The 14,424-nt window shown below is 34.7% G+C and overlaps 1 protein-coding gene across 1 annotated transcript in view; it reads right to left on the bottom strand.

The window, feature by feature from the left end:
* The window catches only part of LOC140596112 (uncharacterized), a 271,369-nt gene that overhangs the window by 67,454 nt on the left and 189,491 nt on the right, over nucleotides 1-14,424 (bottom strand). Inside the window, exon 6 of the mRNA XM_072743503.1 lies at nucleotides 5,722-5,763. Within this exon, the coding sequence (XP_072599604.1) occupies nucleotides 5,722-5,763 (42 nt within the window). The remainder of the gene's footprint in view (nucleotides 1-5,721; nucleotides 5,764-14,424) is intronic.

Genomic DNA, 14,424 nt, shown 5'->3' with positions numbered 1-14,424 from the left:
ACAAAGAATCAAAACAATACACCACCACCAAAGGAACATATGAAACTTCCAGTAGCTCACCTCAAAGAAATGGAAATACACAAACTGCCTGACCAAGAATTCAAAATAATTTTTCCAAATAGCAGTACAGTTACAAGAGGAAACAGTGAGTAATTTGACCTATCTGGAAAGTATATAAGAACAAAAAGAATTTCCAGAAAGGAAAAAAAAATCAAAAAATTTCAGAGCTAAATAATATAATGACTAAACTGAAGAAATTAATGGAGAGCTTCAAAACAGATGAGACAAAGCAAAAGAATCAGTGAAGTTGATGGCAGATCATTTGAAATTATCCTGTCAGAAGAGCAAAAAGAAAAAAAGAATGAAAAGTAAAAAAATAAAGCCTATAGGGCACATGGGACATCATTAAAAGAAACAATCTACACATTATTAGAGTCCTGGAATAGAAGAAGAAAGAGGCAGAAAGCTTATTTAAAGAAATAATGACAGAACTTTCCAAATCTGACAAGGGATTTGGATATTCAAGTTCATGCTCCCCAAACAAATCTGAACTCAAAGAGATCTCCAAGATGCATGATAGTAAAACCATCAAACACAAAGAGAAAATCTTTAAAAGAAAATCTTGTTACTTATAAGGGAACTCCCATAAGGTTATCAGAGAATTTCTCAGAATTACCTTATTGGTTGAGAGAAAGTGTGATAATATATTGAAAATGCTGAAAGAAAAGTGCCAACAAAGAGTACTTTATGTGGCAAAGTTGTCCTTTATAACTGAAGAAAAGATAGACTCAGAGCAAAAGAAAAAAAAAAAAACAGGAGGAGTTCATCAGCACGTGACCTTCCTACACCTGTCTTACAAGAATTATTGAAAAGAGTTTTTCAAGCTCAAATGAAAGGATGCTAATTAGTCACATAAAAATATATTAAACACTGGTTAAGGTATATAGTAAAATTCAGAATACAATACCACATGATACTGTATTATGGCAGTGTGTTAATCACTTAACTCTATTATAAAGATGAAAGGAGTACTAAAAATATTTATTTACTTTACAAGTAATGCAAGTAGTCATTTTTGACGATGATTAAAGAAGGGGTCTTTTCCTCATTTACTGGCCATTTGATGCACCTCAGAACAAAACACCTGGGAAATTACAGAGTCAAATAGGGAAAGGACTTTCCAATTATCGTAGAAATATCACCTCATATTTTCTTCTACTATAGTTTCTTTCAAACTAGGTACATTATACATTAGACTAGAATCTCAGGATTGGCTTCAGACTTCACCTGCCTCCTTCCTCTTCCTCTGCTTTATTCTACTCCAGTTACAAACATACAAACAAAATAAGCAACAGTTTGTCTATATGGTGCTAATATGTCAGTGGGAATTAATGTGTTAGTGCATTACTGTGTTCTGTACAATGAATTAACCTCTTTAGTTTCAACAGGGTCTTTCTAAAAATCTAATATTTGAATCCAAGTATGGTAGTGTGATACTGGCATAATGATTGACTATCAGGTAATGAAACAAAATAGACTGGTCAGACACGGACCTTCACTTACACAGTCATTCAGATTTTGACAAAGGAAAAAACAAAACAAAACAAAAACAGAAAAAAAAATTTTGAGAAGGGAACCAAAACAATCCAATCAAAATAGGAAGCTTTTCCCACAAATGTGACTGAAGCAACTTAAAATCCATATGGAAAGTACAATGATCTGTAATTTCTATATTAAACCATACATAAAAAATATTTTGAGATGGATCATAAATCTAAATATAAAAACTAAAATTATAAAGCACTTAGATGAAAATATAAAAGGGTATCTTCACAACTTGAGGTAAGCAAAGTTTTATTAGACATGACACACAAAGCAATAGCATAAAAGAAAAAAAAACATTAGACTGCTTCAAAATTAAAAACTACTACTCCCCAAAAGATTCCATTAAGAAAATGGGAGAAAATACTGTAAATACCTGACAAAGGACTGGTATCCAGGCTATATCTATATTAAACTCCAGTAATTCAATAAGAAAAATACAACCAGTCATGTTTTAAAAAAAAGTTTTGAATAGTACACACAAAAAAGATATATGAAAGGACAAAACACATATAGAAGTACATATTATATGTAAAAGTGTTTAACATAATCAGTTAACACAAAAATGCAAAATTAAAGCTAGAATGAGATACCACTACATACTCACCAGAATAACTGAAATTGAAAAGTCTGACAATTCCAAATTTTGGCAATGATGTGGAACAACTGGAAATTTTGTACATTTATTATTGACATATAAAATATAGTTACTTTTGGAAAAGTTCTGGAAGACTCTTATAAAATTAAACATGCACCTTCACTAGCAGTCTTATTCCCAGGTATTTCCAAAAAGAAATTAAAATATATGCCTACAAAGATTGAAAAATATTCACAAAGTTAACAGGATTTTTAGGGCAGTGAAAATATTCTGTGCTATAATGCTGGATACACATTACACATTTGTCTGAACTTGGAATGTACAACATCAAGTTTGAACCATAATGTAAATTATGGAGTGATTATGATATATCAATATATGTTTATCAATTGTAACAAATGTACCATTCTGGTGGGGGATGTTGATAACGTGTGAGGTGATGCAAGTGTGAGGTTAGGGAGTATATGCAAAGTCTCTGTACCAACCTTCCAATTTTGCTGTGAACCTAAAGCTGCTCTTAAAAGAATTTTCTTAAAAAATCCTTCCATGAAATATGTTCAGAACAACTTACTCATAATTTCCTTAAACTGGAAATAATAGGAATATCTATCAACATAAGAAAGGATAAACTATGATATATTCATACAATGAACTTCTACATTAACAATATAAAGGGAAAAATCAACTGAAACCAAAAGTTGACATAAAAAGCATTATGCTGAATGAAAAAAAAAACTTTAAAAAACTATATAATGTATAATTTCATTTATATGAATTTCCAGAATTGTCAAACTAATCTGAGGTGTAAAAATTCAGAACTGTGGTTGCCTTTTGGTGAAAGGGTGGGGACATGGGGGAGAGGCATCAGAAATAACTCAGAATGGGCATGAAGGAACTTCCTGAGTAACAGTAATGTTCTATATTTTCACAAGTCTTAAACAGGTGCATGTCTTTGCCAAAACTCATAGAATAACACACTTAAGACTTGTGCATTTTATTTTTTTGTAAATTCTATCTATAAAATTGGACTGAAAACTAGTATTGAAGGTTCATTAATGATGGTCATGCTTAAGTATTTGGTGTGATGTATACTGATTTCTGCAAATTACTTTGAAGTGCATCATAAAAAATAAGATTGATGGGTGGGTAGACTGAGGGATGGATAGACAATGGATATTTCATAAAGTAAATATCATAAAATATTGTTTGTAGAGCCTAAGTGGTATGGATATGGGTTTTACTATATAGTCTTTCAACTTTTCTATACGTGTAGAAATTTACATCATAGTATGTTGAGGGATAAAATTTAAGTCTTTACAGCGGCCCGGTACCTATATAATAACCACTTTATCCATTTGCTCTTAGACCTCAGCTTTGATATTCTACTTCCCGCTCTCCTGTCTACATTTCACTCCAACCACGTTGGCCTCCTTATTACTTTTTTAAAAAAAATTTAGGCCTTCTTGTTATTCTTAAAATACATGAAGCTTGTGCCTTTCTCATAATCTTTGTTTTTTATGCCCTCCACTTTGAACACACTTCTTCTATATTGCTACAAAGTTAGCCTTTCACTTTCTTCAGGTCTCTTACTTTCTTTACATCTTTGCTCTCAATTAACCTTTTCAGTGAGGCCTTCCCTAACATTCAACTATGATTGCTAGCACCTGATCCTATTCCCTCACTTTATTTTTCTCTATAACATTTATTGTTATTTGACATACCATATATTTCACTTTTTGTTAAACTTGATGACAATAGGGATATGTGTCTATTTTGTTCCTAGTATACTGAACAGTGAAGGTCATGTAATGTATGTTCAGTAAATACTTGTTGAATGAATGAATTAGAATTGTAAAAGAGCTGAGTAAGTGGTAATAATGAAATTTAATATGGTCAACTATAAAACTTTTATTTTTTTCTCCAAGTTTTTATTTAAATTCCAGTTAGTTAACATATAGTGTAATATTAGTTTTAGATTTAGAATTTAGTGATTTATCACTTACATACAACACCCAGTGCTCATCACAAGTGCCCTCTTTAGTACTCATCACCTATTTAAACTACCCCCCACAGACCTCCCCTCCATTAACTCTCAGTTTTTTCTTTATAATTAAGAGTCTGTTTCCTGCTTTGTCTCTCTTGTTTTTTTCCCATGTTCATCTGTTTTGTTTCCCAAATTCCAAATATGAGTGAAATCAAGCAGTATTTGTTTTTCTCTGACTTATTTCACTTAACATAATATTCACTAGCTCCATCCAAATCACTACAAATGGCAAAGGAATTAGTATCAGATGTTTTCTTCAGGATGAAGCAACTTTTTAAAAATTTTCTTTTTAATGTTATCTTAATTCCAATATAGTTAACATGCGGTGTTATGTTAGTTTCAGGTGTACAATATATTGATTCAATAATTTTATATATTACTCAGTGCTCATCAGGATAAGTATATTCTTAATCCCATTCACCTATTTCACCCATTCCCCCAACCACCTCCGCTTTGGTAATAATCTGTTTGTTCTCTAGAGTTGAGTCTGTTTTTATTTTTAGTTTCTCTCTTTTATTCCGCTTTGTTCAATTGTTTCTTAAATTCCACACATGAATGAAATCATATGGTATTTCTCTTTCCCTGGCTGACCGACCTATTAGCAATGAACAGAACAAAACAAAACAAAACAAAAAAGCTAAAAACTGTTCTTACACCAATTGCCATTATATATGTTTGAGCCTGCTAAACTTCCTTCAAATGAATACTAGATTGGTCTAGAAAGAACCTATAATCTATTGGTCTAGAAAGGTCTATAATTAAATATTTCTAGTTATCCCAGCCACATCTGAAATACTTCATGCAATCTGTAACTCTAAAGAGTGCCATCAGATTCTTTTCTAAATAAAAGTGAAGTTACTCAAGGCAGTAGGTACAGGTTCAAGATTTCGTTGGTCGAACTTATCTAAGGAAAAATATTTCCTCAACAGAGGTGTTTTATGAATATTAGTTTCTCTATGTCAATATTTGATATTCATATTTTCAAAGAACTTTGGCTTTATTAAGTGTATTAAGGTCTGTTCTCTTTGATAATTAAAAACTCCAAAGAGCAGTTATGGTCTTCACCAAAAGAAAGCAGTATACAAGCAAATTATTTCTGAAAGGAAGAGTGTTCCAAATCAGAAATGAAATAAAATAATTATTTTTTGTTCTTTCATAATATGATGAAAAGATACCACTCATATTTGCCCATTATAATTACACATTTTTCAATTATTCATGGTTTATTTTTGTCTCAAATTTTAGAATATTATCTTTAATTTTTAATTTAAAATATTTAATTTTTCCTTATTGCATCCAATTTTGTTTGGTACAAAAGGTAAACCAAAATATGCTTTAAATACTATATATGTATGCATCTATAGTTTTACACGGAGTACTAAAGAAAATATAATTACTTAGTACTCTAGTACTAAAAAGAATAGAGCATATGTGAAATATTTTATTTTATAAAACAAAATCTGAGAAGGCCACTTACCACATCTATCATATCAGATTCCATTTCATAGCTGAGATCAGACTATAAGAAAAAACAATAAAAATTAGTGTTGTTCATATAAAATCTGTTATTCCTTTAAGGGTACAGAATAAATATTGAATGATAATACTATTGTGCTTCAAATAATCTATTTCAAAGTTATAGAAAGGCAAATTTCAGAATCTGAGGGAATAGCACCAATATGAGAGCCTGTTTTTTTAAATTTTTTTTTGAGAGCCTGTTTTTTAAAAAATGGCTTTTGCCTACTTATATTTATTGTGATTATGATACATTTGGACTTATTCTACCATCTTATTTTGTCTTCGGTGTACCACAGTTTTGTGTGCTCCTTTTATCCATCTTCCTTGAATTTTTAAAAAGATTTATTTATTTATTTCAGGGAGAGCACAAGTGAGGGGGCAGAGGGAGAGGAAGAGAGAATCTCAAACAGACTCCATGATGAGCATGGAGCATGATGCTAGGCTCAATCTCATTACCTGAGATCACATCCTAAGCTGAAACCAAGAGTCAGACCCTTAACCAATTGCACCACCAGGCACCGTGATTTTCCTTAATTTTATTAAAATTTTCTTTATTTTCTACTCCAACGGTCAGGACATTACACATTCTATGCACATACCTTAACATACAATATAGTGATTAAACACTTACATACAATACCCAGTGCTCATTATAACAAATGCACAACTTAATCCCCATAAACTATTTAGCCCATCCCCCATCTACCTGCCCTCTGAAAACCATCAATTTGTTCTCTAGTTAAGGGTCAGTTTCTTGGTCTCTCTCTCTATTCTATCCCCCATGCTCAATTGTTGTTTCTTAAATTCCACATATGGTGAAATCATACAGTATTTGTCTTACTCTGACAGACTGATATTGCTTAGCATAATACTCTCTAGCTCCATCCATCCCACTGCAAATGGCTATTTCATTTTTTGTGGCTGAATAATATTCCATTGTATACATATGCTACATTTTTTTTATCCATTCATCAGTCGATGGATATTTGGGTTCTTTCTATAATTTGACTATTGTGGATAATGCTACTATAAAAATCAGGGTGCATGTATCCCATGAATTAGTATTTTATATCCTTTGGGCAAATAGCAAGTAGTGCAATTGCTGGATCATAGAGTAGTTCTATTTTTTTTTTGAGTAGTTCTATTTTTAACTGTTTTGTGGAACCTCCAAACTGTTTCCTAGAATGGCTACACCAGTTTGCATTCCCAAAAGATTGCCAGAGGGTTCCCCTTTCTCCACATCATCACTAACACCTGTTCTGTCTTCTGTTCTTGATTGTAGCCATTCTGGCAAGGTGTGAGGTGGTATCTCACTGTAGTTTTGATTTGTATTTCCCTGATTATGAATGATGTTGACTATCTTTTAATGGGTCCATTGGCTTCTGGATATCTTCTTTGGAAAAATGTCTATTCATGTCTTCTGCCCATTGATAACTGGATTATTCATTTGGGGGGTGTCAATTTTATAAGTTCTTTGTATATTTTGAATGCTAACCCTTTATCAAATATGCCATTTGAAAATATCTTCTCCCATTCCATAGGTTGCCTTTTAGTTTTGTTGATTGTTTCCTTCAGTGCACCAAAGCTTTTTATTTGGTTAAGTTCCAAGAGTTTATTTTTTGCTGTTGTTTCTGTGATATCAAGAAACATCTAGGAAGAAGTTGCTATGGCCGATGTCAGAGACATTACTGCCTGTGTTCTCCTCTAGGATTTTAATGGTTTGCTGTCTCACATTTAGGTCTTACATCCATTTTAAATGTATTTTTGTGTATTGTGTAAGAAAGTGGTACAGTTTCATTCTTTTGCATGTTGCTATCCAGTTTTCTCCAACACCATTTGTTGAAGAGACTGTTTCTTCCCATTGAATATTCTTCCCTGTTTTCTTGAAGATTAATTGACCACATAGTTGTGGGTTCATTTCTGTGTTTTCTATTCTGTTCCACTGACCTATGTGTCTATTGTTGTGTCACTACCATACTATTTTCATCACTACAGCATTGTAACATAACTTCAAGTGTGGAATTGTGGTGCCTCCAGCTTAGCTTTTCATTTTCAAGATTGATTTGGCCATCAGGGTCTTTTGTGGTATCATTCAAATTTTTGAATTATTTGTTCTAGCTCTGTGAACAAATGTTGTTTGCATTTTGATAGGGATTGCATTAAATGTATTGATTCCTTTGGTAGTATAGACATTTTAACAATATTTGTTCTTCAGATTCATGAGCATAGAATGTCTTTCGATTTCCTTATATCATCTTTAATTTCTTTCATCAGTGTTTTATAGTTTTCAGAATACATGTCTTTCACCTCCTTGGTTGAACACCACTTAGTATAAATTTTACATGATATATATTTTTCTATCCTTTCAGTGTCTACTATGTATCCATACATGTAAGGTATAATTCTCATAAAAATCATTTAGGTCTATTTTTAATACAGTCTTAAAATATTTGTCTTTTAAGTGGTGTGTTAAACTATTTACATTTAAGGTGATTGCTGATAGAGTTGCATTTATAGCTATCATTTTTAAAGCACTTATTTTGTCTTTGTTTTATCTGTTCTTTATTTCCATTTTTCTCATATATTAATTTTTTACTTCTGCAATCTTCTTTTTAAATTTGAGGATAGTTGACACACAATGTTACATTAGTTTTAGAAACACATGATGTTTCATTTCATATTCTTCCCATGGCTATTGTAGAGTAAGTTTTTAAAGTGTGGTTTGTGAAACTGTGTGTCTTCAAAATCTTTCAGAGCTTCATGAGGTCAAATTTATTTTTATAATAATGAGAGCATTTGACTTAATAGCTTTCATTATTTATTAGTATAGAGTGGAGCATTCTAGAGGGTTATACCATGTAATATGATAACATGTAAATTTGGAAGCCATATGAATATCCAAATATCTTCTATTAAATCATAATTAAAGGTTTCTGAAAATTAAAAAAATGAATTCTTATTTTTTGTTTTAGAAATTAGTAATTTTTAAAAAATATCCTATTTATTTCTATAAATAATCATTTATCATTATGACATTATAAATAACATATTTGAATAATTTATTAAGTTGAATTTCTTTCCAAATTTGTTTATTATTTGTCTTAAGTTTTTATTTCATGTATGTATGTATGTATGTATGTATTTATTTATTTATTAAAGATTTTATTTACTTATTCAAGAGAGACACAGAGAGAGAGGCAGAGACAGAGGCAGAGGGAGAAGCGGGCTCTTCAAAAGGAGCCTAATGTGGGACTCTCTCCAGGGACCCTGGGATCACACCCTGAGCTGAAGACAGATGCTCAACTACTGAGCTACCCAGGTGTATTAGGTTTTGAATTTTAATTCCACTATATTTAGCATATAGTGTTATATTAGTTACAGATGTAGAACACAGTGATTCAACAATTCTATATATAACTCAGCACTCATCATGATAAATGTACTCATTATCCCCTTCACCTATTTCACTCATACCCCCACCCAATTCCTCTCTGGTATGCTTTATTTTAAAAGAGTACTCTCTCTCTCTTTTAAAGATTTATTTATTTATTCATGAGAGAGACAGAGAGAGAAAGGCAGAGGCATAGGCAAAGGAGAAGCAGGCTCCTCACAGGGAGCCTGATGTGGGACTCAATCCTGGATCCTGGGATCATGCCCTAAGCTGAAGGCAAGCATTCAAACACTGAGTCACCCAGGCATCACAAAAGAGTACTCTCCATTACAGTATTTTTTTTCAACAAGAACATTTTTTTTACTTGAAGCATAGTTCAGAGTACATGGCTCTAAAAGATATATAGAAAACATTCAATCCCAGAAAAACAGAATACATATTTTCTTCAAGTACACACAGAAAAATCACCTGTTTAACCTGCATATGAAATGAAATAACAAATACCACAATTTTAAGGAGCAAGTATATTTTTCAACTACAATGCTATGACACTTAATATCAACAATAAAACAAAGCTGGGGGAGGGCAGGGAAATATGGCAGAAGAGTAGGAGTCCTCAACTCACCTGGTCCAACCAACTTACCTAGATAACTTTCAAAACATCCTGAAAACCTACAAATTCGACCTGAGATTTATTTATTTTTTTTTTCGACCTGAGATTTAAAGAGAGAACAGCCAGAATGCTACAGAGAGAAGGGTTTTCACTTCTAGCAAGGTAGGAAGGTGGAAAAAAAATAAATAAAAAAGAATAAAGTAGGGGTGGGGCACCACGAGGAGCTGGGCTAAAGCAGAGTGGCAAAAGCCTCTGGGACTGGAAAGCCCAGCCCTGGAGAAGTGGGAACTTTAAAAATCCACAAGGGATTTTTTCCAGACAGAAAAGTGCTTAGCAGGGAAATCAGGCAGAATCTCAGGAGGGGCAGTGAAGCCTCTAGATTCCCAGAATCACTATAAGAGGAGGTGCACCCGGGGGAAAGCACACCGCATTCCATGGACCAACCTCAGTAAAGGGCTGGAGTGCATAGCCCCCGGGGCATTTGGGAGAAGCCAGGGGGTTAGGTGGGTCAGTTCCAGACAGAGGTGGTGGTGCCCAATTGCCTTTGGGAGCTGCAGCCCGTGGGAAGGCAGGTCCAGCAGCACAGGGCCATGGATCCCAGGGCACCCAAGCAGATAAAGCCAGGGATCCTGCATTCCTCCTGGGACAGGCAGAAGCAAGGAGGGCACAGGAAAGTGAAAACACTCTTGCCGTGAGGCACCCCCAAGCTGTCCAGAGCAGTGCACTGGCGCTGGCCCCAGGAACATCTAGGCCAGTGCAGAGTGAGAGACTGTAGTTACTAGCAGGGAGCTGACTCTGGACCTGCAAATCTGGCTGCCGCCATTGTTGTTTTCCCTCCTTGTTTCACCTTGTGCCTGGGATAGGCAGGGCCACCAGGGAACAAAGGTCTCACAGGATAGACAGCTCACAAAGAGCCCAGCACCTGGCAAGGGGGTGGGGCATCTCCACATAGGCACACACACTTGAGAATCAGCAAAGCAGACCCCTCTCCCAGAATAACTGCTGGAAGAACAGGGGAAGAGCAAGTTCTTGACCATGCAACGCTGTAAAGTTTCAGGACCAAGGGAAAATCGAGGAAATATAGTATATAGAACTAGAGGATCCCCCCATTTAAATTTTTTTCCCTTTTCCATTACTTTTGTTTTTTTTTTTTAATTTTTATTTATTTATGATAGGAACACAGTGAGAGAGAGGCAGAGACACACAGGCAGAGGGAGAAGCAGGCTCCATACACCGGGAGCCCGACGTGGGATTCGATCCCGGATCTCCAGGATCGCGCCCTGGGCCAAAGGCAGGCACCAAACCGCTGCGCCACCCAGGGATCCCCATTACTTTTGTTTTTATATCAAACTAAACATTTTCAATATTTTTTTCTCTTTTCCCACCTTAACTACAATATTTTACTAGCTCTTTATTTTTAAGTTTCTTCCTTTTTGACTTTCATATTTCTACAATTACATGTTTTAGATATATTTTTCACTTATGGATTCCCTTCAACATATTCGATTTAATTTTGGGAGATATACGAGATATCAGTTTTTTTTGTTTTGTGTTTTTTTGTTTTCTCTGCCTTGTGTTGTTCTACAATGGCAGAAGTTAATACCTTTTAAAACATGACCAGCATACACCCAGAACCAAAAGGAATACTGTGCTGGTTCATTCTATGAGATTATATTATTTCTTCATTCCCATTCTGCCTCCCTATTTTATCTTGTTTATGTTTTGGTGGTCAGTGTTGGTGCTATCTACAAGTATTGCTGCAGTGTATAAATTTGGGACTGAGCATCTTCTATCATACATAACTTAATACCCTCAGAACCAAGAGGATCACCCTCTAGGCCCCCTCAGGTAGACTACATTCTTCCTCCACTACAACTTCATCACTACCACCATCTCCCAAACCCAGTTTTTTTCTTTTTTCTCTTTTTCTTCTTTACTTTTTCCCCCCTTCTTTTTCTTCTTTTTCTTTTCCTCTTCTTTGGGATTCTTGGCCTTTAATTTTTTAACTTTATTTTAAAATTTGTTTTTAACTTTAGTGGTCCTTTTGTTTTATTTTGTTTTGATCTTTGTTTTCATTTTCTTGTCTCTGACCTCAGAATCATCTAGGGTGAAATTTACTTAGGTCATGGTTGATATTCTTGACTCAGCCTGCTCATACAGCCACTCTGCCTGAGCAAAATGACTAGAATGAAGAACTCACCACAAAAGAAAGAATCAGAAATAGTACTCTCTGTCACAGAGTTACAGAATATGGATTACAGTTCAATGTCAAAAAGCCAATTCAGAAGCACAAAGCTACTGGTGGCTCTGGAAAAAAGCATAAAGGATTCAAGAGACTTCATGATTGCAGAATTTAGATCTAATCAGGCTGAAATTAAAAATCAATTAAATGAGATGCAATCCAAACTAGAGGTCCTAATGATGAGAGTTACTGAGGTGAAAGAGTGATCAACATAGAAGACAGGTTGATGGCAAGGAAGGATACTGAGGAAAAAAGAGAAAAGCAATGAAAAGACCAAGAGGGAAAGTTAAAGGAAATAAATGATAGCCTCAGAAGGAAGAATCTACATATAATTGGGGTTCCAGAAAGTGCCGAGAGGGCCAGAGGGCCAGAAAGCATATTTGAACAAATCATAGCTGAGAACTTCCCTAATTTGAGGAGGGAAACAGGCATTCAGATCCAGGAGATAGGTTCCTCATCACAAAATCAATAAAAACTGTTCAAAACCTTGACATTTAATAGTGAAACTTTCAAATTCCAAAGATAAAGAGAAAATCCTTAAAGCAGTGAGAAACAAGATATTCCTAACTTACATGGGAAGAAATATTAGATTAACAGCAGACCTCTCCATAGAGACCTGGCAGGCAAGAAAGGAATGGCATGATATATTCAGGGTACTAAATGAGAAGAACATGCAGCCAAGAATATTTTATCCATCAAGGCTTTCATTCAGAATAGAAGGAGAGATAAAGAGCTTCCAAGATAGGCAGAAACTGAAAGAATATGTGACCACCAAACCAGCTCTGCAAGAAATATTAAGGGGTACCCTGTAAAAGAAGGATGAATCCCAAAGAAATAATCCACAGAAACAGAGACTGAATAGGTATTTTTTTTTAATTTTTATTTATTTATGATAGGAACACAGTGAGAGAGAGAGGCAGAGACACAGGCAGAGGGAGAAGCAGGCTCCATGCACCGGGAGCCCAACGTGGGATTCGATCCCGGATCTCCAGGATCGCGCCCTGGGCCAAAGGCAGGCGCCAAACCGCTGCGCCACCCAGGGATCCCGAGACTGAATAGGTATTATGATGACACTAAATTCATATTTTTCAATAGTTACTCTGAAAGTGAAAGGGCTGAATGATCCCATCAAAAGATGTAGGGGTTTGGACTGGATAAAAAGTAAGATCCCTCTATTTGTTGTCTACAAGAGACTCATTTTAGACCTAAGGACACCTCCAGCCTGAAAATGAAAGGTTGGAGAACCATTTACCATTCCAATGGTCCTCAAAGGAAAGGTAGGATAGCAATCCTCATTAAAGTTTAACCCAAAGACTGTAGTAAGAGATAAAAAGGAACACTATATCATGCTTCAAGTGTCTATCATACAAGAAGACCTAACAATCATGAATATTTATGCTCCTAATATGGGAGCTGCCAATACATCAATTGATTAATAACCAAAGTAAAGACAGACTTAGATAATAATACACTCATGGTAGGAGCCGTCAACACGGCACTTTCTGCAAATGATAGATATTCTAAACACAACATCACCAAAGAAACAAGGGCCTTAAATGATACACTGGGCCAGGTGGATTTCACGGATATATATATATATATCAAACTTTCCATCCAAATGCAACTGAATACACATTCTTCACAAGTGCACATGGAACTTTCCCCAGAATAGACCACATACTGGGTCACAAATCAGGTCTCAACCAATACCAAAAGATTGGGATTATCCCCTGCATACTTTCAGACCATAATGCTTTGAAACTGGAACTCAATCACAAGAAAAATTTGGAAGAAACTCAAACACATGGACGTTAAAGAGCATCCTACTAAAAGATGAATGGGTCAACCAGGAAATGAGAGAAGAATTAAAAAGATTCATTGAATCTAATGAAAATTAAGATACAACCATTCAAAATCTTTGGGATACAGCAAAAGTAGTCCTGAGAGGGAAATACATGCAATACAAGTCTCCCTCAAAAAAAAAAAAAAAAGGAAAAACTCAAATACACAAGCTAACCTCACACCTAAAGTAACTGCAGAAATAACAGCAAGTAAACCTACACCAGGCAGAAGAAGAGAGATAATAAAGATTTGATCAGGACTGAATGAAATAGAGACCAGTAGAACTGTAGAACAGATAAAAAACCAGGAGTTGGTTTTTTGAAAGGATTAATGAGATAGATAAACCACTAGCCAGGCTTATTTAAAAAATTCCAAGATAGGCAGAATCCTATCCTAAAAAAAGAGAGAGAGAAAAGACTCAAATTAATGAAACCACAAATGAAATAGGAGAGATCACAACCAATACCCAAGAAATACAAACTATTTTTAAAATATATTATGAGACTTGCTGCTATGCAATGTCCACAATAGTCAAATTGTGGAAGGAGCCTTGATGTCCATCAAGAGATAATTT

The sequence above is a fragment of the Vulpes vulpes genome, chromosome X, assembly GCF_048418805.1.
Source record: "Vulpes vulpes isolate BD-2025 chromosome X, VulVul3, whole genome shotgun sequence".
NCBI classification, from domain to species: Eukaryota; Metazoa; Chordata; class Mammalia; order Carnivora; family Canidae; genus Vulpes; species Vulpes vulpes.
This window is presented reverse-complemented; position numbering and strand designations above follow the sequence as displayed.